General features: G+C 37.2%; 1 protein-coding gene across 2 annotated transcripts in view; it reads left to right on the top strand.

Moving 5' to 3' along the window:
• The window catches only part of LOC143240702 (caskin-2-like), a 232,415-nt gene that overhangs the window by 47,570 nt on the left and 158,652 nt on the right, over window positions 1-26,193 (top strand). For both annotated transcript variants that reach the window (XM_076483592.1, XM_076483593.1), the window contains exon 2: window positions 12,663-12,714. In XM_076483592.1, coding sequence (XP_076339707.1) covers window positions 12,663-12,714 — 52 coding nt within the window. The remainder of the gene's footprint in view (window positions 1-12,662; window positions 12,715-26,193) is intronic.

Below are 26,193 nucleotides of genomic sequence, written 5' to 3'. Positions count from 1 at the left end.
GAAAATTCACCGAAATAGTTGCAGAAAATTGTACAGAAATAAAGTACAACAGCGAACTCGTAAACAATGAATCATTAACGTGTTAAGTTTCAAATTACTGTACTATAAGTTGTACAAATTATTTTTATGGCCTGGCGTGGTCAGGTGGCTAAGGCATCCGACTCGTAACCTGAGGGTCGCGGGTTCGAATCCTCGTCACACCAAACATGATCGCCATTTCAGCCGTGGGGGCATTATAATATGACGGTCAATCTCACTATTCGTTGGTAAAAGAGTAGCCCAAGAGTGATGATTAGCTGCCATCTCTCTAGTGTTACACTGCTAAATTAGGGATGGCTAGCGTAGATAGTCCTCGTATAGCTTTGCGCGAAATAAAAAACAAACATTTTTTACACGTGTCGTTACTGAGCCATTTACACGCTTAGAATGCTAAAAACTAGAATTTGATACTTGTGGTGGGCAGAGCACAAAGATCCCTGTGTAGTTTTTTTTTTAAGTAAAAACGAAAAAGTTGTTACTCCTATGCTAAGATTAGGCCTAATAACCGGAAATTCTATACCTTCATGCCTGAATACTCTACAGTAGCTACACCACCATAGAGATTGTTAACTATTTCGTTTTTGTCTTATCCAGAAATACACAAGTATTCCGGAGATAGGCCCTCATTAGATTTATGCCAGAGTGTATGTTCACTGAAGTACAATTAATTATTACTCGTACAAATGCCGCCTGCCGCTCTCGATATAGAGCCTGCTGGCTTTGAAAAGGCTTTATTAATATAAGAAATTGATTGATGTGGCTTAGATACACTGCGCTGATTTCTAATCGGTCCGCGTTGGCTCCAATCTCTTTCTTCATCACCACCAACAAAGACCCTGTGATCATCTTTTGGCAAGTAGGATAATTAATGGTCCCTAACAAATTATACTTAGTAAGGTAGTTATTAGGTATTTATCAGTAGTAAGATGCCAATTGCTATTGACGAATTTCGGAATGGGACCAGAATTTTGAAAGTATTTTGTGGTTTAACAGGCTTATTGTTGTTGTTGTTGAAAATTACCAAATTCTTTTATTTTTTTTCTTTTATTTTCAAACCTCTGGATTATTAAGTTAAAACAGAATTTTAGAATGAAGAAAGTAAACGTAATACACAATAAATAATCGTATATATAACAAGAATATTAAGGAAGTATGGCTAATACACGAGGAAAAAAAACCCAGTAACACTGGTATAACGATAGAATCGAGTGACGGTAACAGTTTTCTTTAAAATAAAGATTTAATGCTACATTTTACTATACGAGGAAAGAACTTAAAATAGGGTATTATAAATCAAGGAACTTTTTTTCCTTTAACAGTAACACAATTCTCCAATCCAGTATTACATACAAAATCATTTCAGTGCTCTAGGCACAATCCAATGTTAGAAACCTGAAAGGCTTCATTTCAAAGGTTCCTGTTTTAAATTCCATCGTCAAAGAAGTATCTAGTCAACCGAGTATCATGTATGTAATATTTCATTCTGATGCCATTAGCACAAAGCTCCAACTTGACGTCGGAGATGCTGGGTTTCACTCCATCTTATTGTCAGAAATTCAAATAGGCAAACTCACTGACGAGGCACACGTCTTCAACCAATCAGCTTTCAACGTTATTGACACAAAGCTAAGGATGAAATGTTTCCAAAAAGATTTTCTTGTATATTTACGACGTTTAATGCAGGAAGGGTTTGAGACAATGTAATTTAAACTTTTTCCACACTTCTATATAGGAAGTAGATTCAGTAACAAAAGTAATATTAGTGAGATAAATAAATATTTATTCATTTATTTCGTAATTTCACTAAACTACACAAAGACTACTGTGTATAATTTTGAACAGGAGGAAGCTAGTCAACAGCATCTATCGTTAAATAATCGAAGTTAATTGTCACACTTATAACGCACCAATAGCTCAAACTACACGATTTCTTCTTATTCTCTCATAAACAGCTCTTACGGTAACCAATTGGCTGTGTCGAACTCATATTTATATGGTTTTGGTTTGTTTTGAATTTTGCGCAAAGCTACACGAGGGCTATCTGCGCTAGCCGTCCCTAATTTAGCAGTGTAAGACTGGAGGGAAGTCAGCTAGTCATCACCACCCATCGCCAATTTTTGGGCTACTCTTTTACTAGCTAATAGTGGAACTGACCGTCACATTGTAACGCCCCGACGGCTGAAAGTGCGAGCATGTTTGGTGTGACGGGGATTTGAACCCGTGACCCTCAGATTATGAATCGAGTGTCATTACAGTCTGCTTGTAAAAGAGAACTTGTTGAAATCAGTTTTGTCTTTAATGGATTCGTCTGCATAATTCCAAATGAGAAAACGTTCAGTCGTAGGTTAAAACTTACACGCTCGTTTATTTTGGTGTTTTTTGGTGGGTGTTTTTTAAGAAGAGATGAAGATAAAAGATCTACTAGAATTTGACAAATGTCCACACGAATACTGGATTTTGAAAGACCTTAACGTACACTCAATTAGACACTTTTTAAAAAACTTACTTTTCCTGTAAAATCATCATTTAGTTAAGATTAGTATTATTATTTAGAACACTAAAACGTGAGAATTATTTCTATAAAAGTTAAACAAACTATCTGAAAGTCATTTAACAACACGTTAAAGAAATGTTGAGAACTTATCAACTGAGCAATGCTGAACACTACACCGTAAAGCGACCCCCAGTGGCTCTTTTCGCATCTTTGTGCTCAGTAATCAACATTAACACCGTAAAGCGCCACTTTAATGAAAAACTAGTTTTGTAAACATCTGGTTTATGTTGCAAATATAAATGACATATAAAAGTTGACTGCAGTGTGTTCTCACGCAAAAAGCAAGCGTAGTAATACTACAGCGTGACACGGTAGATTATTTCACATTATGGGTGTTGAGTTGTTAGATGTACTGATAAATAACGCTGTTCACGAGACTACCATCTTCCCAATGAATTGTGTTAGGTGTATGTTGTATTGCATTAGATGAAAGGTGTATTTAATGCGACATTTTTACAGAATTCTTGTTTGAAATCCGCAATAGGTTAATTATGAAACGTGTGAAGGTAAATAAGAAAACGTTATTATTTAAGTGTGGTTTTGAAATAAGTAACTATAGAAGTATCATTCCTCAATATTGTCCAGCTTATACTGTAGTGATGTGTTCCTGTCTTGGTTAATATACTGCCTTTTAGACTTTCCATAAAAGAGAGATAATAACAGAGGAAACACAGGTACATCTAGTCCATGTAGTTAAGAACAAAAAATTTACGTGACTCGTGTCAAGTAAAACGGTAAAAACATTTAGCTCCAACAAGCTGACCTTTGAGAATATAATCGTAAATCAAAGTCTGACTTGCTAACTGTGAATTTAGGCTTACTGTAAAGTTTGTTTTGTTAATGAAACGCCTTGGTAAAGATAAAAAGATAAATTATGAAACGTCTTGATGTTCTACTGGAATTTGTTTTTTATAATGATAATAATATATACATATATAAAGAAAGCTTTTTTGCAAAATAATGTTCCCAAAATTTACTACCCAGTGATTACCTCCACATACTCGCCCCTAATTTCATCCGATAAACTAGAGGGAAAGTAGCTTAGTTCCTAGTCTTCCCTCGTCTGATCGAATAGTGAGATTCGACCAGCAGTTTTATAATATTATCACGTACAGGAAGTGCAGAACGCGTGTGGGTGGTGAAACGTGAGTCCTCGGATTCACGGTCCAGCCACGCTAATCTCTGAGTCACAAGCGACTACATATAAAAAGTAACAAAAGCCAGGAACCTTTTCTTTTTCCATTAAAAGTAGTACTTTTGTCATAAGTTGTACAAAAACAGCAATAAACGGAAGTATGTTTCACACTAATCCAAAAGTTTGACATGAAAAGTTGGAGTGAAATTAAGATGGAATTTGTGTAGCGGAGGGTGCTTCTTTCACTATTCTTCCAAACAGTACACATATCATCATGTTACAAAGACCTTTAGAATTCCAGGGATCAGTCGTGAAATGTTCATCTTACAGAAAAAAAAGTCCATAAAACTTTGTGTGTGTGTGAGCTATGGGTTTTTTTCTCCATAGTTTATCCTGGTGTTTAAAAAGCGTAAATAAACTTAAATTGATTATTGATCAGGTGTAAGAAGTCCAGAAACTTGAAACAAAAAGTACTAACATTAAAAGGAACAGTTAAAAGTTCAGACATTTTTTATTTATATCTTACAATGTAGGACAGTTCATTGAACTTTTAAATTAGTACTTTATAATAAACATGACGGTGGTTATATGGTTGTCCCTTGGTAACATAAAACTGTTCATATGCTCAAGATCTTTTGTCCAGTTAACGCTTTGTTGAGTCGTTATTTGAATGCCACGTGACTTTTGTAACTTGAGATTCTCATGGTTTCAGAGTACCTTGAGAATACTTGACCTTAGAAAGATCGTTTCGGGACCTGTTATTTTTACAACAGTGAAATTAGTATAATATGAAGTCCTAAATCTAAGCCGAATTAATAATTTTAATAAGATACCTTCACTCACTAAAGAAACACTGAATTTTTTATTTTGTGTTTTTTGTAATTATAAACAAGAAAGAAGACTAAGAGATATTTACATGTGTTTCTATAGCTTTCAGTGGGTTCTTTACCACCCCAATTATTACTTGACTACCACCCCGTGTTTATTTACAGGTGTTTTTTTAGCTTTCAGTGGGTTCTTTACCACCCCAATTATTACTTGACTACCACCCCGTGTTCACTTACAGGTGTGTTTTTAGCTTTTAGTGGGTTCTTTGCTACCCCAATTATTACTTGACTACCACCTCGTGTTTATTTACAGGTGTTTCTATAGCTTTCAGTGGGTTCTTTACCACCTCAATTATTACTTGACTACCACCCCGTGTTTATTTACAGGTGTTTTTTTAGCTTTCAGTGGGTTCTTTACCACCCCAATTATTACTTGACTACCACCCCGTGTTTATTTACAGGTGTTTTTTTAGCTTTCAGTGGGTTCTTTACCACCCCAATTATTACTTGACTACCACCCCGTGTTCACTTACAGGTGTGTTATTAGCTTTTAGTGGGTTCTTTGCTACCCCAATTATTACTTGACTACCACCTCGTGTTTATTTACAGGTGTTTTTTAGCTTTCAGTGGGTTCTTTACCACCCCAATTATTACTTGACTACCACCCGTGTTTATTTACGGGTGTTTTTTTAGCTTTCAGTGGGTTCTTTACCACCCCAATTATTACTTGACTACCACCCCGTGTTCACTTACAGGTGTGTTTTCAGCTTTCAGTGGGTTCTTTGCTACCTCAATTATTACTTGACTACCACCTCGTGTTTATTTACAGGTGTTTTTATAGCTTTCAGTGGGTTCTTTACCACCCCAATTATTACTTGGCAACCACCTGGTGTTTATTTACGGGTGTTTATATAGCGTTCAGTGGGTTCTTTACCACCCCAATTATTACTTGACTACCACCCCGTGTTTATTTACAGGTGTTTTTTTAGCTTTCAGTGGGTTCTTTACCACCCCAATTATTACTTGACTACCACCCCGTGTTTATTTACAGGTGTGTTTTTAGCTTTCAGTGGGTTCTTTGCTACCCCAATTATTACTTGACTACCACCTCGTGTTTATTTACAGGTGTTTTTTTAGCTTTCAGTGGGTTCTTTACCACCCCAATTATTACTTGACTACCACCCCGTGTTTATTTACGGGTGTTTTTTTAGCTTTCAGTGGGTTCTTTACCACCCCAATTATTACTTGACTACCACCCCGTGTTCACTTACAGGTGTGTTTTTAGCTTTCAGTGGGTTCTTTGCTACCTCAATTATTACTTGACTACCACCTCGTGTTTATTTACAGGTGTTTTTATAGCTTTCAGTGGGTTCTTTACCACCCAATTATTACTTGGCAACCACCTGGTGTTTATTTACGGGTGTTTATATAGCGTTCAGTGGGTTCTTTACCACCCCAATTATTACTTGACAACCACCCCGTGTTTATTTACGGGTGTTTATATAGCTTTCAGTGTGTTCTTTACCACCCCAATTATTACTTGACAACCACCTGGTGTATATTTACGGGTGTTTTTAAAGTTTTCAGTGGGTTTTTTACCACAATTATTTCTTGACAACCACATTGTGTTTATTTACCGTTTTTTTTATAGCTTTCAGTGGGTTCTTTACCATCCCAATTATTACTTGACAGTAACACCGTGTTTGTTTACGGGTGTTTTTATAGCTTTCAGTGGGTTCTTTACCACCCCAATTATTTCTTGACAACCACACCGTTTGTATTTACGGGTGTTTTTATAGCTTTCAGTGGGTTCTTTACTACACCAATTATTACTTGACAACCACCCCGTGTTTATTTACGGGTGTTTTTATAGCTTTCAGTGGGTTCTTTACTACACCAATTATTACTTGACAACCACCCCGTGTTTATTTACGGGTGTTTTTATAGCTTTCAGTGGGTTCTTTATCACCCCAATTATTACTTAACAACCACCCCGTGTTTATTTACGGGTTTTTTTTATAGCTTTTAGTGAGTTCTTTACCACCCCAGGTATTACTTAACAACCACCCCGTGTTTATTTACGGGTGTTTTTATAGCTTTCAGTGAGTTCTTTACCACCCTAGTTATTACTTGACAACCACCCCGTGTTTATTTACGGGTGTTTTTATAGCTTTCAGTGAGTTCTTTACCACCCAAGTTATTACTTGACAACCACCCCGTGTTTATTTACGGGTGTTTTTATAGCTTTCAGCGAGTTCTTTACCAACCTAGTTATTACTTGACAACCACCCCGTGTTTATTTACGGGTGTTTTTATAGCTTTCAGTGGGTTCTTTACCACCCCAATTATTACTTGACTACCACCCCGTGTTTATTTACAGGTGTTTTTTTAGCTTTCAGTGGGTTCTTTACCACCCCAATTATTACTTGACTACCACCCCGTGTTCACTTACAGGTGTGTTTTTAGCTTTTAGTGGGTTCTTTGCTACCCCAATTATTACTTGACTACCACCTCGTGTTTATTTACAGGTGTTTCTATAGCTTTCAGTGGGTTCTTTACCACCTCAATTATTACTTGACTACCACCCCGTGTTTATTTACAGGTGTTTTTTTAGCTTTCAGTGGGTTCTTTACCACCCCAATTATTACTTGACTACCACCCCGTGTTTATTTACAGGTGTTTTTTTAGCTTTCAGTGGGTTCTTTACCACCCCAATTATTACTTGACTACCACCCCGTGTTCACTTACAGGTGTGTTATTAGCTTTTAGTGGGTTCTTTGCTACCCCAATTATTACTTGACTACCACCTCGTGTTTATTTACAGGTGTTTTTTTAGCTTTCAGTGGGTTCTTTACCACCCCAATTATTACTTGACTACCACCCCGTGTTTATTTACGGGTGTTTTTTTAGCTTTCAGTGGGTTCTTTACCACCCCAATTATTACTTGACTACCACCCCGTGTTCACTTACAGGTGTGTTTTCAGCTTTCAGTGGGTTCTTTGCTACCTCAATTATTACTTGACTACCACCTCGTGTTTATTTACAGGTGTTTTTATAGCTTTCAGTGGGTTCTTTACCACCCCAATTATTACTTGGCAACCACCTGGTGTTTATTTACGGGTGTTTATATAGCGTTCAGTGGGTTCTTTACCACCCCAATTATTACTTGACTACCACCCCGTGTTTATTTACAGGTGTTTTTTTAGCTTTCAGTGGGTTCTTTACCACCCCAATTATTACTTGACTACCACCCCGTGTTTATTTACAGGTGTGTTTTTAGCTTTCAGTGGGTTCTTTGCTACCCCAATTATTACTTGACTACCACCTCGTGTTTATTTACAGGTGTTTTTTTAGCTTTCAGTGGGTTCTTTACCACCCCAATTATTACTTGACTACCACCCCGTGTTTATTTACGGGTGTTTTTTTAGCTTTCAGTGGGTTCTTTACCACCCCAATTATTACTTGACTACCACCCCGTGTTCACTTACAGGTGTGTTTTTAGCTTTCAGTGGGTTCTTTGCTACCTCAATTATTACTTGACTACCACCTCGTGTTTATTTACAGGTGTTTTTATAGCTTTCAGTGGGTTCTTTACCACCCCAATTATTACTTGGCAACCATCTGGTGTTTATTTACGGGTGTTTATATAGCGTTCAGTGGGTTCTTTACCACCCCAATTATTACTTGACAACCACCCCGTGTTTATTTACGGGTGTTTATATAGCTTTCAGTGTGTTCTTTACCACCCCAATTATTACTTGACAACCACCTGGTGTATATTTACGGGTGTTTTTAAAGTTTTCAGTGGGTTTTTTACCACAATTATTTCTTGACAACCACATTGTGTTTATTTACCGTTTTTTTTATAGCTTTCAGTGGGTTCTTTACCATCCCAATTATTACTTGACAGTAACACCGTGTTTGTTTACGGGTGTTTTTATAGCTTTCAGTGGGTTCTTTACCACCCCAATTATTTCTTGACAACCACACCGTTTGTATTTACGGGTGTTTTTATAGCTTTCAGTGGGTTCTTTACTACACCAATTATTACTTGACAACCACCCCGTGTTTATTTACGGGTGTTTTTATAGCTTTCAGTGGGTTCTTTACTACACCAATTATTACTTGACAACCACCCCGTGTTTATTTACGGGTGTTTTTATAGCTTTCAGTGGGTTCTTTATCACCCCAATTATTACTTAACAACCACCCCGTGTTTATTTACGGGTTTTTTTTATAGCTTTTAGTGAGTTCTTTACCACCCCAGGTATTACTTAACAACCACCCCGTGTTTATTTACGGGTGTTTTTATAGCTTTCAGTGAGTTCTTTACCACCCTAGTTATTACTTGACAACCACCCGTGTTTATTTACGGGTGTTTTATAGCTTTCAGTGAGTTCTTTACCACCCAAGTTATTACTTGACAACCACCCCGTGTTTATTTACGGGTGTTTTTATAGCTTTCAGCGAGTTCTTTACCAACCTAGTTATTACTTGACAACCACCCCGTGTTTATTTACGGGTGTTTTTATAGCTTTCAGTGGGTTCTTTACTACCCCAATTATTACTTGACAACCACCCCGTGTTTATTTACGGGTGTTTTTATAGCTTTCAGTGAGTTTTTTACCACCCTAGTTATTACTTGACAACCACCCCGTGTTTATTTACGGGTGTTTTTATAGCTTTCAGTGAGTTCTTTACCACCCTAGTTATTACTTGACAACCACGCCGTGTTTTTATAGCTTTCAGTGGGTTCTTTACCACCCAAATTATTACTTAACAACCACCCCGTGTTTATTTACGGGTGTTTTTATAGCTTTCAGTGGGTTCTTTACCACTCCAATTATTACTTGACAACCACTCCGTGTTTAGTTACGGGTGTTTTTATAGCTTTCAGTGGGTTCTTTACCACCCCAATTATTACTTAACAACCACCCCGTGTTTATTAGAGTCACACGATTTTGGAATGTTTTTTTTTTTATTAATATAGTTATATTGTATACATGGATAAATTTGAAACCAAATGATGTTAACCCTAAAATATGTTAAGTGTTAAAGGCTCTCATTTGTGAAGTTAAATTAATTTGTTCTGTTTGTGCTTTTTAAGTTCGAAACATTTGTTATTCGTCTGATCGTAGTCGATATGACTCTACATGCGTGACGTACTGTGTAGATCTGAGGCTTGCTGTGAGCTTGCTGCTAAAGTGAAACAGATAGTTCAGCTTCGAACTTAAGAGTTTTTGGCTTTATAGCATGATTTTTTACATGTTACTCTCTTGTAACTCGGATAATCTATCTATGAAACTGTTGAGTATATTACTCTACCAAGCCTAGCGTTGTCTTAGCTCTCAGAATATTGATGTCTTAATTGGTTTTAAAATTGTTGAGGTTCTAACTGTTATAGGACTAAATAGAATATGTTGCTGGGTAAGCTTCTTCTTGATATTACTTGTTTCATATCGGAATCGTCACGAACCAATATATACGTTTGTATAGTATGTTTTTCAATTTCTTTGGCATCAAAAGGCCTGACGATACAGCACATTTATGCTTGTTTATTTGGAGTTTGTTTGATATAAGGAGTTAGCGACTTAGAATATTTGTTATAATAAATATCAGAGGTACCTGTCCATTGGACTGGTATAATTACTAGTTACCACAGCATTACATCACACAGTAGAGTTGACTGAAGTGTTTCTTTATAAAAGCAGTTATTAATGGATGTGCCTTGCTTTTCTATTGCAACATACATCAGAATTTTACTAAAAAACAAATGCTTTTTTAAGTTTGTTTTATATTTGAAATTTAGCGCTTTTTGTTTGTAATTTTTATTGGTTAGATCTGAAACATTTTTGTGGAAATTTCATCTGTTTTATTTGTTGTCCAGCTATAAAAATATTACCTCCTTAAAAAATTATTACTCAAGTTATGATTGGTGCGGTAGTTTACGAGATCCGCGTTTTGGTCCCCTGTGTTTTAAAAACCTTATAGAAGGAGTTAGAATATGTTTGTGAGTGGAGAATACTTTACGTGTGAATGTCAAAGTGTGTAATCTCTCTGTTACGAAGTGTGGAAAATGTAGGAAACTCTTCAGTTTATTGTGTGATTCGAAGTAAAAATTTCGGGTGACCCGTTTATTAACTTTTGATGTAAACCGTAAAACCATGAATCTGTAGACGCATGGTTCTGTATTTAACTACGCGTAAACCATGGACTCTGGAAGGAGAAAACGCACCATGTTTTAGTTTACTCATCTATATTTATGGATGTTTTCTCTTGTGCGTGGAGTATTATTTGTGTACCTCTTTTATTACCCTTAGAAACATAAAGTGAACAAAGTACAAAAATATAGGCCTAATGTAGATTGTTTCATTTATCTTAGTTGTTCCGACAGGTTTACATTAAATGCTATCAAAAACAAAAAAACCCTCTAGCTGTGTGATAAATACCATGTGGATTTCTCTGTATAGAATCAACTTTTTTTCTACTCTCTTTTTTTTTAAAAAAAAAGTCCGCATGTCTCTCGCGCCGCCTTGTCTATTTCATTTCCCGCACGTTTTACCCATGGCGTGTTTACCGTGTTTTATTCTGCTCGGGAACTTATTTCATGGACATTTATTTCTCGCAATAGTAACAGATTTTCCGTAACACATTGACTTATCTTTCTCTACATGTGTAATTCACTCCAAGAAGCCCCGGCATGGCCAAGTGTGTTAAGGCGTGCGACTCGTAATCTAAGGGTCGCGGGTTCGCATCCCCGTCGCGCCAAACATGCTCGCCCTTTCAGCCGTGGGGGCGTTATGATGTGACGGTTAATCTCACTATTCGTTGGTAAAAGAGCAGCCCAAGAGTTGGCGGTGGGTTGTGATGACCAGCTGCCTTCCCTCTAGTCTTACACTCCTAAATTAGGGACGGCTAGCACAGATAGCCCTCGAGTAGCTTTGTGCGAAATTCAAAAACAAACAAAACATTCCAAGATTTATGTAGTTTCCTGCCTACGTATGTCATTTGAATTTGCTTTCTTTAAAAACTTTAATTACTACTGTTAGTGTACAAGTCGAGACAGTTTCTTATTTTGTTATTCCTGTTGTGTCAAGGTTATTTGAGGCAGTGTAAAAACAGTGGGTTTGGTAAGCACAGATTTTTAATTTGCTTTTTCAGGGTTAGTTGAGGCAGTATAGATACGATAGGGTTAGGTAGGTTTAGAATTTCTCAATTTTTTGTTTCAGGGTTATTTCAGGCACTGTAGATTTGGTAGGGTTAGGTAGGTACAGAGTCTTTTAACTTGTTGTTTTGGGTTTATTTCAGACAGAGTAGACATGGTATGGGTAGGGAGGTAGAGAGTTTTTAATTTCTTGTTTTGGGTTTATTTTAGACAGAGTAGACATGGTATGGGTAGGGAGGTAGAGAGTTTTTAATTTGTTGCTTTGGGTTTATTTCAGACAGCGTAGACATGGTATGGATAGGGAGGTAGAGATTTTTTAATTTGTTGTTTTGGGTTTATTTCAGACAGAGTAGACATGGTATGGATAGGGAGGTAGAGATTTTAATTTGTTGTTTTGGCTTTATTTCAGGCAGTGTAGACATGGTATGGGTAGGGAGGTAGAGAGTTTTTAATTTGTTGTTTTGGGTTTATTTTAGACAGAGTAGACATGGTATGGGTAGGGAGGTAGAGATTTTTTAATTTGTTGTTTTGTGTTTATTTCAAGCAGTGTAGACATGGTATGGGTAGGGAGGTAGAGTTTTTAATTTCTTGTTTCAGGGCTATTTCAGGCAGTGTAGACATGGTAGGGTGTGGGAGGTAGAGAGTTTTTAGTTTGTTGTGTCAGGCTTATTTCAGTTAGTGTATGCATGGTTGGGTTTAGCAGGAACGGAAGATTACTGCACAAACTCTTGACGTCTTTTAAAAATTATCTTAAGTGTTAAAATGTGCTTTTTTTTCCAAACTTGTAATCTCTTCATAAGTAGCTCTCTCAAACTGGATTGATAAAGACGTAACAACTGACACAGTTACTTGGTTATATTTATGTTTTACATGTCGTGCATGAGATCTCGAATGTTTTTAAATCTCCGCCATATTGCTAATGAAATTGGTGTTTCTTTCCAGAGTTGCTGGGACATACGAAGAGAAACATTGTTAACATGCAGGATTGCGATGGGTAAGTAATATTGTTAATACGCAGATCGCAGTGGGTAAGTAAACACTGTTAACATTCTACATTGCAATGGGTTAGTATTATTGTTATTGCCTGTTGATATAAAATATTGTCTTACTGTAACCTTCATAACCTGAAAGAAGTAGGAAAAGTCAGGTAAGTAAACTAAGTGCAGATTCACCGTAATATTAACCTTAGTTTTAATTTAGGCTTACGTTTTGTACTTGTTTATGTGCCATCGCTGACCAACTGAAGCGTTTTTTATATTATTTGCTAAAAGACGGGTCAGTGTTTACTGACGAGCTGATGTTCTAGAGTGTAAAAATCACTGCATTTGTTCTAAACGATCTATACGTATATATTGAACGTTATTGACTGAATGTCAAATGTTCAAGTTTCCACATATTGTGTACTGTTACTGACTGAATGTCAAATGTTCCAAGTTTTTACGTATTTGTTACTGCTTAATGAATTATCTGAGCACTGGCAGTATTTCGGCCATTTAAAAATATGTGTACTTGTCGTGTATTACGTCATTTTTTTCTGATCTGCGCAGTGTACATATTTCCTGGATTAGAACTGCGGAAAGTTAATAATTTGTTGACGTGAATTTAATTCTCAACCAGACAGACAATTTGAGGGGAAAAATTTAATAAATAAGGTTACGTACATTAAGTGTTTAATAAAATGATATTTTTATTGGAATAGATCTATTTAATTAGATGCTATTGTCCCGAATCGATACGTTGCTGGTAGCACGTGGGTTTGAATTATTTTTATGTTACTGATATAGACGGGATGCTCTTGTAAACCACAAAAGTTGATTTTTTTCTTTTAAAAAATACAATAGTTATTGCGTATTGAGGTGTCTGTGTTGGGGCTGAACCTGCTGTGTTAACCGATTTATACAAGTTTCCTCAAACTACATACAAATTCGAGACCAACAGCATTTCTTATACATAGAATATGTGAGGCGCGAATATTTCCAGAAGCGAGAGATCTCAGTTCTTTAGATGGAAAACATTTTTGTCGTTTCTCATGGTCAACAAACTTCCAAGAAGCTTGTTTTACAATTCAAGCTACATTACGAGAAGTAATATGAAATTTTCGTTTTCACTGTTTGTTTTCAGTAATTCCACCTTTTAACTTCTGGGTGAGTCCTGAGCGGATAACAACTTTTGATATTACCCGAAGAGAGATTGGCATAAAAATCCCATGAACCAACATCCGCCAACATGCAGTAAAGTTACCTCATGACGTGTTTTAGTAGTGGATGTTCATCAGAGCGGGACTTTAACCAGTAATCTTAAGTGTGGAGCTGACCTACTGTATATTTTTCAATTACAGTTATTGACGAAGGCATGTGAAATGTCACTTATAGTGTTGTTTGTGTTTTTATTCACTGTCATCGCCGTTGAATCCGTGTTAAATTATATGTTTTTAGTTTTTTATCTTACACACTATATTTCGTTACATTTTTCATATTTTTTGTGAGAGTTTGGAGTCAATCTGTTTATGTTTGATTGTCTCGACTCAAGTTATAAGAGAAGACGAAAACAGTAAATAGCGTTCGAAGGGGAAGACAACAACAGTAAATAGTGTTCGAAGGGGAAGACAACAACAATAAATAGCGTTCGAAGGGGAAGACAACAACAGTAGATAGCGTTCGCAGTTTTTATTCTGTATACAATAAAGTAATCTGCGTAATTGTAAAGGTATTCGACGCATGTACAGTCCGTATTTTGATAGATAACCCGATTTATTGTCTGTATTCTAAGACCACAGATGTGTTACATTTGACCGTTCAAGTTCAATAATAATGTTTGAGAAAGAAATTCGAGTTTTATGTTTTATTCTTATGTACTGGCTGTATATTCTACCATCGACATATCCAGATGCGCGCGTTAAGCTTCTATGAAACACCAGACTGCAGTGAATTTCTGTACCTTTATAGGTTTTCAAAATCTTACAACGCTAAAATCAGGTGTTCGATTCCCCTCGGTGGGCTCAGCAGATAGCCCAATGTGGCTTTGCTAAAGAAAAACACACACGTTTTCAAAATCACCGTTAATGTGTTTAGTAAGCGTACATTCACGAAACAATAAGTAAAGACAATGTTCTTAATATTAGTTAGTAAAAATGATTTGCGATTTGTCAGTGTAGATTAATGATGGTATTAATATTTTAACATGCTAGTTTTCAACTCACATGTTTCTGTCTTTCATAAGTATATTGAGTGTGCGTGAGAGATATCTCCTACCCCGTTTTTGTACAGTTCATTGTAAAGCACAAACTCCAGTTTTCAATTATTAAAATAGAACTAATACCGTTTTGAATACCGCGTGGATTTAAACACAGTTTAAAAACTTCTTTAGTCCGAGCTGTACAGAACTCTTTTCTTCATAACGTTTATCCTAAGACGAAATAGATTCTGATGTTCTCATCCAACAGTTGTTGGTGGGTGATGGTGACAAGCTGCCTTCCCTCTAGTCTTACACTGCTGAATTAGGAACGGCTAGCGCAGATAGCCCTCGTGTAGCTTTTTTAGAAATTTAACAAACAAATTTAACATGAACTTGTCCCGAACATTTTTCTCGACTCTTATTATATAGATATCGACCTTTCACTTTATCTATACAGTCTGCTTTCTGCGATTTATTGTGACCTTTTATCCATTGTCAGCATATCAAATCTCCATTTTGTTTATTTTTTGTTTTACCTTTTGATCCAGTTGTGTTATTTTGTAAGTACATTTTTCAGGATTGTTCTTGTGTTGTACATGAATCCTACATGAAAATCGTTACGTCCATTTATAAATTTCAGTAAAGAGGTAAATGTTTTTCAGTAGGTGTAACAATCTGAAAAAACAGGAACACAGTAATGCGAGGAATATTCTTGTGTTTGTGACAATAGTTAAAAGGATTGCAAGCAACAGTGTACAGAGAAACAGCATGCATTTAGGGATGGTTATCGAACGGATCAAAAGGATTGAAGTTCCTAATAATAAAAGCTGTCTTTTATCTCTCTTGTTAAACACAAAGTCACGTAATGGGTTATCCGTACTATACAAAACACGGGTATTAACACCTAGTTTTAGCGTTATAAGCCTTCGTACTAATTAAAGCCTTTTGCTACGTGATATAAACCGAAATGCACCATTTCCCCCCACAATCTTCCGTAATGGAAGCGTTTCTCAACTTCAGAAAGTAATTTGTGGTTTGAGGTTTTGTTGTTTTTATAAGTTCCTTAAGTATAATCGCTTCGGCTTGCAATTTTTTTTTACCACTGATAACGGCCCTTGACTTGCATTGTGCGAGTTGCGGGTTTGAAACTCGTCACCGAATATTCTAACATAATTTTTATCTATGGGGGCATTGAAATACTACGGTCAGTCTCACTTCTCTTTAATAAAGAGTAGCTCAAGAGTTGGCGGTGGGTGGTGTTAGCTGGCTCCTTTCGCTCTAGTCTTGAAGCAGATAGCCTGCCACCCGCTTTGCGTTAAATTCAAACAAATTTTGAAGAGAATAATTTTTCGTATGTGATTAAAGCAGTTACATTGGTCAACCATTGTATGTTGAGCAATAATACCCCTTCTGCGAATTAGATTTAAAGATATTCGGCCAAAATGTGTGAGCAGACCTGTAAGACACGTACACATTTGAGCCTAGGAAGAATTCTACTGCTCAGTATTATTAGGTATACCTTGTAACATAGGTACAACCTCACATAAACATTAGGTATACTTTATAATATGTGTAACATCCCATAGAAAGATTAAATATACTCTATAATCTAAGTACAATCCCACAGTAATATTAGGTATACATTATAACCTGAATAATAGCCCATAGAAGGATTAGATATACCACACAACCTGGGTAACATCCAACAGGAACATTAGGTATACTCTGTAAACTGGGTAACATACAACAGAAACATTAGGTATACTCTGTAAACTGGGTAACATCCAACAGAACCATTAGATATACCCCACAACCTGGGTAACATCCAACAGGAACATTAGGTATACTCTGTAAACTGGGTAACATACAACAGAAACATTAGATATATCCCACAACCTGGGTAACATCCAACAAGAAAATTAGGTTACTCTGTAAACTGGGTAACATACAACAGAAACATTAGATATACCCCACAACCTGGGTAACATCCAACAGGAACATTAGGTATACTCTGTAAACTGGATAACATACAACAGAAACATTAGATATACCCTGTTACGTGGGTAACATCCAACAGGAACATTAGGTATACTTTGTAAACTGGGTAACATACAACAGAAACATTAGATATACCCTAACATCATCTGGCAATAGGCTAAAGTTACTGCTTCTTATCCAAAAGGCATTTTATTTCTTTAACTTCATAAATATATCTACAATAAATATATGTATCCATTTTTCCTTTCTTAAACAGGATAGTGAATAGCGTGATAGATTTTTTTTTTTTTCGTATTTAAACTTCATTTATCGGGAGGTCGGCTTTGGAAGCTTCTAGTCCGAAAAACGGTCCGGTAATTTAATGTTGTGCAAGTAGAAAATAGGCCCAGGTTTATTGGACGTCTCTTCCAGAGTGTAGAAACGATGCTGCAGAAAACGAATTTGTGATCAATCAGAAGCAGATATGGTTCCTACAGTTAAACGATTAGTGAAAGCTGATTGGAAGAATGGATACATTTTATTGTAATCTTTGTCGTCTCGTTACAGAATCCCACAGACGACAGTATTTCCAGAAAATTGATCAATCTCTATTCGAACTTTATTTTCACTCAGTAATCGATTCAAGAAGGAGTCTTATTCTTTGGTTGATGAAACAGACTCTTAATATGTAACGGATTATTTGTAACAACATCTGTTAATTTGTAATTGGTCGAATAAATTTCTCGATTATTACGTATAAAACAAAAACTTCTGTTGTGTTCAAATATGTTTTATTGGTCCACAAGTGATAGTGTACACACTTGTAGTGAAACTTTGAAATCATTATCTTTGGTCGTTTGTTTCTGTGGTCAAAACGGTGATTTTCCTAAACGGTCATCATACGTTATGCGTGGCAAAGCTATTTCTAATATATATATACTATATACTAGTGAAAATATATGCGTTTTAATGAAGTTAGGTAAACAAAATCATAAGGAAAAACTGCGTTAAAAACAGCAAATTTAAACCTCTGAGTAATTGTATTAGTGGACCCGGCATGGCCAGGTGGGTTAAGGCGTTCGACTCGTAATCTGAGGGTCGAGAGTTCGGATCTCCGTCGCACCAAACATGCTCGCCCTTTCAGCTGTGGTGGCGTTATAATGCGATGGTGAATCCCACAATTCGATGGTAAAAGAGTAGATCCAGAGTTGGCAGTTAGTGATGATGACTAGTTGCTATCCCTCTTGTCTTACATTGCTAAATTAGAGACGATTAGCGCAGATAGCCCTCTTGTAGCTTGCGCGAAATTGAAAAACAAACAAACAATTACATTAGTTTTTATAACTTCAAAAACAAGCGGAAACAAAAATAAAAAAACGCTGCACCAATTGAAAAGATTTCAGGGTGTAAACTGTAATGTGGGATTAAATATATTTATTAAGTATTGTAGTATTTATTAAGTAATGTGATAAATATATGTGTCTAAAAGTATATGTATCTTATATAATTCCAAAGCATTTTTTATTCAGGGCTGTTCGAATTAATCCTAAGAGGGAACTTTCTTTAGGAAGATTTCCCAAGGGAAATTTTGAACTATTAGACTAGAGGGAAAGCATTTAGTCCACAATACCAACCGTCGAATTTTGGGACAATCGAAAGTAAGATCTCACTTAACTGCCACTGTTACGACTCACTCACGAGTCCAAAATGCAGAGCGTGATTTTGAAACAACGGGACACGAACTACGGATCTTTGAATTCACAAGTTCATCAAACTAACCACTAGATCACTCTTTACCCCAGTAAAGAACAAACATCTTCGTGTTGAAATCTATCATGTCGTGAGGCTTCGTTACTGGTGATTTATATAATATTTTCAAAGATCACTAGTTCCAAAAGAATGAAGAAACAGCGTCTTGAAGTTAGTTCAAATGTGTATTCTAACATCATAACATCATGCAAAGCGATTTGAAGTTAGTTCCAATGTGTATTCTAACATCATAACATCATGCAAAGCGATTTGAAGTTAGTTCCAATGTGTATTCTAACATCATAACATCATGCAAAGCGACTTGAATTTTCTCTACGTAAAACTTGTTTGTTTTGATTTTCACGCATAGCTACACGAAGGTTATCTGCGCTAGTCGTCCCTAACTGAGCAGTGTAAGACTATAAGGAAAGCACCTAGTCATCACCACCCACCGCCAACTCTTGGGCTACTCTTTTACCAACGAATAGTGGGATTGCCCGTCACATTCTCGAGTCGTAATCTGCGGGTAGCAGGTTCGATCCCCGCCCAACCTTACGTGCTCACCCTTTCAGCTGTAGGGACTTTATAACGTGAAAGTCGGCTTGGCATGGCCAGCTAGATAAAACACTCGACTCGTAGTCTGAAGGTCGAGGGCTCGAATCCCCGTCACACCAAATATGGCCGCCCTTTCAGCCGTGGTGGCGTAATATTAACGGTCGATCCCACTATTCGTTGGTAAAAGAATAGCGCAAGATTTGGCGGTGGGTGGTGATGACTAGCTGCTTTCCCTCTCGTCTCACACTGCAAAATTAGGGACAGTTAGCGCAGATAGCCCTCGTGTAGCTTTACGCGAAATTTTAAACAAACTAAACGTGAAAGCCAATTTCACTGTTCATTGGTAAGAGAGTAGCTCAGAAGTTGGCTGCCTTCCTTCTTGTCTTGCACTGCTAAATTAGGGTCGACTAACCCAAATAGCCTTAGCGATAGCTCTGCGCAAACATCAAGCCAAACCTGGCCTGGACATACTGTGTATTAGGTGTTTGTTTTAACGTAGAGAGACTCAATAGCTGTATCCACTGCAGGGATCGAATCCCAAACTCTAGCATTATATACCTTAAGCTTATTGGTTGAAGATTTTGAAACTCCGTAGATTTCATATAACATGTCAGTGAACTGAATATATTGTGTGTCAAATTACATAACTTGTGGATTGCTGTAACTTGTACAATGAAAATGTAGTACAAAAAGTCATTCTACAACAGAACACGTTAGGTAATAAACTGAAGTAACTTGACCCTTACTTACTGTCCATCGTCACTCGTTATAGGACCTAATATTATTGGTTATTCCAGTTAAGAATCGACATTTCCATAGAGCATCGTTATAAGCCTCTAACTGGAGCTTTGTTAGATATATTTCACCAAAGTTTTGTTATAGACCTCTAACCAAAACTTTGTTTTAAATGTTTCACCAAAGCTTTGTTGTAGACCTCTGACCAGAACTTTAAGATGTTTCGCCGAAGCTTTGTTGTAGACCTCTAACCAGAATGTTGTTGTAGATATTTCAACATAACCTTTTATACCACGTGTGTATTATTCTTCACTTTCTAATAACGTTCTGCGTTAATTGTTATAATCTCTAAACTTTACTTAAAACTCGAAAAAAATATCTGTCGTAATATCGTATCTACAAACACGGTATTTCTGTAAACTACGACATCAGGATAGAAACTTCCAAAACAATAGGTACATTGTAAAGGAAATTGTTTTTTCACAGTAGCAAACTTTCAAAGTAAACAACAAACTGTTTTTCTCGAGGTGTTATCATTCTTAAACGTGTGCAGTTGTGCTGACATCTGGCGGGTATTTTATGTTAAGTTATTCGATTTGTTGGTTTCTCAAGCTGTGCAGATATTAAATTCTGGATTGCTTTGTTTAAGCGCGATTCTGCAGAATGAGTTGTATGTTTTTTGAAGGTATAGAACGTCGAATTTTAACCCTATAAGTCTTCAGACTTGCCATTAAGTCATAAGAGGAGAATTTTAAATATGACATAAAAATGTGAAGTGTCGTATACAAATATTTTACATCACGTGGTTCCTTTATTTTCTTATGACGCTGCAATATTCGACTTTGCTGCCACTGGACTCGTACGCTAAGTTGTTGAAGGATAAATCTTAAGGCGTTTTGCCACGGTCTTTCGTGACCACGTGCTTGCTGTCAGATACTTTCATACATTTCTCACGCTTGGTTCTCTGACCTTACACTTTCTTTATTCGAACATTATGTGAGATAATAATAAACTTGGACACAAAGTTGAGGAAAAACCCGCCTCACGACTCATCACGACTTGTGATCATCCCCCCTTCTTACCCGCCTCACGACTCATACTTGTGATCATCCCCCTTCTTACCCGCCTCACGACTCATATTTGTGATCATTCCTCTTCTTACCCGCCTCACGACTCATATTTGTGATCATTCCTCTTCTTACCCGCCTCACGACTCATATTTGTGATCATCCCCCCTTCTTACCCACCTCACGACTCATACTTGTGATCATCCCCCTTCTTACCTGCCTCACGACTCATATTTGTGATCATTCCTCTTCTTACCGCCTCACGACTCATATTTGTGATCATCCCTTTCTACCCGCCTCACGACTCATACTTGTGATCATCCCCTTCTTGCCGCCTCACGACTCATGCTTGTGATCATCCCCTTCTTACCGCCTCACGACTCATGCTTGTGATCATCCCCTTCTTGCCGCCTCACGACTCATACTTGTGATCATCCCTCTTCTTACCCGCCTCACGACTCATACTTGTGATCATCCCTCTTCTTGCCTGCCTCACGACTCATACTTGTGATCATTTCCTTCTTACCCACCTCACGACTCATGCTTGTGATCATCCCCCTTCTTACCCGCCTCAGGACTCATATTTGTGATCATTCCTCTTCTTACCCGCCTCACGACTCATACTTGTGATCACCCTCCTTTCTTACTCGCCTCACGACTCATACTTGTGATCATCCCCCCTTCTTGCCCGCCTTGCGACTCGTACTTGTGATCATCCCTCTTCTTACCCGCCTCACGACTCATACTTGTGATCATCTCCCCTTCTTACCCGCCTCACGACTCATACTTGTGATCATCCTCCCTTCTTACCCGCCTCACGACTCATACTTGTGATCATCTCCCCTTCTTACCCGCCTCACGACTCATACTTGTGATCATCCCCTTTCTTACCCGCCTCACGACTCATACTTGTGATCATCCCCCCCTTCTTTTTAGATTCTGTTTAAATGTGAGTCACACTGTAGCGCCTGCCTTTGAGGAACATATGATGTAGTTAAATATCTCAGTATATGAAGGGCTGAGTTTTATATTGTGCTGTTACCACCTGTATGTAATAAAACTTGTTATAACAAAGGGATCTGGAGTGGGCGCCACATCCTCTCCAGAGCAAAAGAAGTCTATCTTAACCATTCGTTATTACCTTGATTGAAAAACTAAATATGAAGGCTTAATTACGACTCAAGGAAAATATGTAATTATGTAAAGTTGTATTTTTGAAGGAACTCTTTTTTATTATTAAATTATTTTTCTATTCTCAAACATTGTATTACTATTTGTAATAACTAATATATGTTAAAGACTGTCTTTAAACGTGTAGCGCTAGTTAGACGTTTGTGTGTGTAAGTGAATGCTGCACAAAAGGCTATCTGCACTCTTTTTCTCTTCAGGGCTCTAACCCCAGACTTTAGCATTATCAGGTTTCAATATTGTACGGTACGTCAGCAGTGACGTCGTGTCTATAGGCCACGAGTGGGTTGCGCTTTCTCCCCCGAATACTCTTCATACCCTTTTAATAATTCCAAATTTATCTACAAGCATTTGCTTAGATATGTTCAAAATATTTTTATATTGCCTTTATATTTGAGTTCTGCCACTGATGAGTTCAGGGTATTTAGTGTGGCTTCGTTAATGTTCCTCTTCATAATACTTGTTAAACACAGACCTACTTTTCTAGACAAGCTGTGGTTGAAGTAAGACCTATTCTGCCAATTAAGGGCGTATCATTATCGTTGGGAAACGATTTGGTTGGGTGAAACGTTGTTGCCAAACCCAAGATGGTAGGCCCTGCATGGCCAGGTGGTTAAAGCACTTGACTCGTAATCCGAGGGTCGCGGCTTCGAATCCCCGTCGCACCAAACATACTCTCCCTTTCAGCCGTGGGGGCGTTATAATATGACGGTCAGTCCCACTGTTCGTTGATACAAGAGTAACCCAAGAGATAGCGGTGGGTAGTGACGACTAGCTGCCTTCCCTCTAGTCTTACACTGCTAAATTACGGACGGCTAGTGCAGATAGCCCTCGTGTAGCTTTGCGCGAAATTCAAACCAAACAAACAACCCAAGATGGTTAGTGGGCCGATCACTGTTTCATCCAATGATGATGTTCTTGAGGATAATCCAGACGTGTTTCCCTCTCATGTGCTATGACTCGAGCTCAGGCTAAGAAACTAAGCCAAGAAACAAATGATAGACACGTGTTCAGAAGATGACCTTACAGGTTTGTCTCGGACATTTTCTTGATCTGCCAGGGATGTTGTGAATAATTGTCCTTCTGACAATTCATTGGTGAGTGACAATGATGGACGTGCGAGATCTAGTTCACCTGGTGAAGTTTGGTCTGCTAGAAGTAAACTGATCACCGAGCAAGAGAAGGATCCACAGATCTCTCCGCTATTGAAATATGCACTCACGGAAGATGAAATGGAGAAAGTTCCAGATGGTTACTTTTTCAACAATGATGTGCTCATGAAAAGATGGAAACCACCAAATGTACCAACTTCAGAGGACTGGGCTGTAGTTTATCAAATTGTTGTTCCAAGAACTTATCTTTTTAAATGCTGAAAGTTGCATGAATATTCCATGAGAGGTCATTTTGGGGGTCAACAAGACACGTGACAAAATTATGAGACATTTCTTTTGGCTAAAAATCAGACAAGCCATTCCCCGGTTTTGTAAAACTTGTTATATTTGTTTATTGGCTGGAAAGCCTAACCAGAAAATGTTCGTTACTCCGACCGCACCTTTCGAAGAACATTTAGTCTTGTGATTATTGATTGTGTTAAGCCTAAAAATATAACATTTGTATTTAAAGACTTTCACGTACTATGTAGTTTTACGATCACAATGCTATTTGTTTTGATTGTTTTATGTACTGTTATGATTTTTGAAATTATGTAATGCTTTGGGAATGTATTGTATTTAATGTATTTTTATCAATATGTATATATAATATTTTAGTTAATATTTAATGTATTTTTATCAATATGTATATATAATATTTTAGTTAATATTTAATGTATTTTTATCAATATGTATATATAATATTTTAGTTAATATTTAATGTATTTTTATCAATATGTATATATAATATTTTAGTTAATACTCAGGCCTGGCATGGCCAAGCGCGTAAGACGTGCGACTCGTAATCCGAGGGTCGCGGGTTCGCGCCCGCGTCGCGCTAAACATGCTTGCCCTCCCAGCCGTGGGGGTGTATAATGTGACGGTCAATCCCACTATTCGTTGGTAAAAGAGTAGCCCAAGAGTTGGCGGTGGGTGGTGATGACTAGCTGCCTTCCCTCTAGTCTTACACTGCTAAATTAGGGACGGCTAGCACAGATAGCCCTCGAGTAGCTTTGTGCGAAATTCCAAAAACAAACAGTTAATACTCTAAGGAGAGAGGTATAACGGATTTACCGTCATATACTTATTTTAATACCTACGTTTGTTTCATGTGACGTATGTTGTTAGATGTGTATTACGCAAGTCTCGCATCTTCCTAAAATTTCTCGAAGAATATCGAGAGCAAGAATCAACAATATACGTTTTGCGAAAACGCTAGCGTGTCTTCGAATATTGTTGAATGTTTAAGAATCTCGGCTAGCTTTTATACCAACCACAATTATAGCTTATCAATAGAAAAAAAACTACAGAATTTGACTAGAAACGTTTATAGATTTTGAACAATAAAAACCGTCAACTTCAGTGAATTAACTTCGGACGTTAGTATTTCTACAAGGACATTAGATATTCTTTAATAGATTGTTAGATTTCGTTGGTAAATAAGTAGCCCAAGAGTTTGCAGTGGGTGATGATGACTAGCTACCTTCCCTCTAGTCTTACACTGCTAAATTACGGACAGTTAGCATAGATAGCCTTCGGGTAGCTTTGCGCGAAGTTCAGAAAACAAACAAACAAACAGACCCTTTGTGCTTAGAATTGTTTCGAAAAACTGGAAACTGAGACATAGGTACCGTAGCAGATATTGAATTCTTTATTAATTAAGGTTACATATGACAAGAGTTATTTATATACACGTTGATAAAATGTGTATTTTAATTAGTGCTCAGTAGTCACATAATCTGTAGTTCTTGAATATTCACGCACAGTTACACAAGAGATATCTGTTTCGTCATCTGTGATTTTCGACTGATAAACTGAAGGGAAGACAACTAACTAGGCGGCAACATCGACTGCCATCTTTAATAACATTCATTGTTTGAACCAGCACGATAACCGATTTTAAGGCCCATGAATCAAGGTACTGTTTGCTGTGGCTCTTTGGATCAGTAAAATCGTTCTCAACAAGAACATGAGGTCAGAGGGCTTAAATATCCATACAGTTCACATACATATTATGTTCTGATGTAATTCATTTAGTGTGATTGAATTGACCAGTTAAAGGGTCAACTGTTGCACGTGGCTCATTTCTTTCTTAACCTTTAATAAAATGCTAAGGTAAAACTAATGCTTCTCGTCGAAACACGTTTTTGGTTTTACTATTTTAAAGTACAGAGTCTATAAGTTATGAAGCCAGTGCTGTACATTTAAAATAATTACAACTGTTAAGTGACTTGTCTATACTACTTACGTTAGAGATTTGGTGCGTAGAATTCTAAACCAATCTGATGGCCGTGCGGAGCATCTCAACGACTACGAGGTTAGAAGTAAATGGGTTAAACCTATTTCACAACACGTGATACCTCCCAATCACTTCTAGTATATTAGACACTTCGATTTTAATGGTTTTATCAAAGATAACCAACCGATCGACTTTTCTAGTAAGCGATACGAGATCTAGTGACGCTTTCGACACTTCTGGTTTGAGGGCAAGTGTCAAAGTTCAACAGGACAACGGTATCTGTACTCTTAAGTGTCTTTAAAGAAGTAAAGAAATTCACAAACATAAAAAACTTTAAACAATAAACAATGCTACCAGAGATGGGCTCTGAGGAATGTTGACATGTGTAACCATTTTTATAATATGGTTACGTAGTGGTACTAGAGGGATATATTATCGGTCAGAGCCCACATCGGTCCTTCTACGACTACTGTATTTGTTGACACGTTTAACCATTCTTATAATATGGTTACGTAATGGTACTGGAGGGACATGTTGTCGGTCAGAGCCCCACATCGGTCCTCCTACGACTACTGTATTTGTTGACATGTGTAACCATTTTTATAATATGGTTACGTAATGGTACTAGAGGGATATAT

The sequence above is a fragment of the Tachypleus tridentatus genome, chromosome 13 (genome assembly GCF_004210375.1).
Source record: "Tachypleus tridentatus isolate NWPU-2018 chromosome 13, ASM421037v1, whole genome shotgun sequence".
NCBI classification, from domain to species: Eukaryota; Metazoa; Arthropoda; class Merostomata; order Xiphosura; family Limulidae; genus Tachypleus; species Tachypleus tridentatus.
The sequence above is the reverse complement of the archived record's forward strand: the minus strand, read 5'-3'. Positions and strand labels throughout refer to the sequence as shown.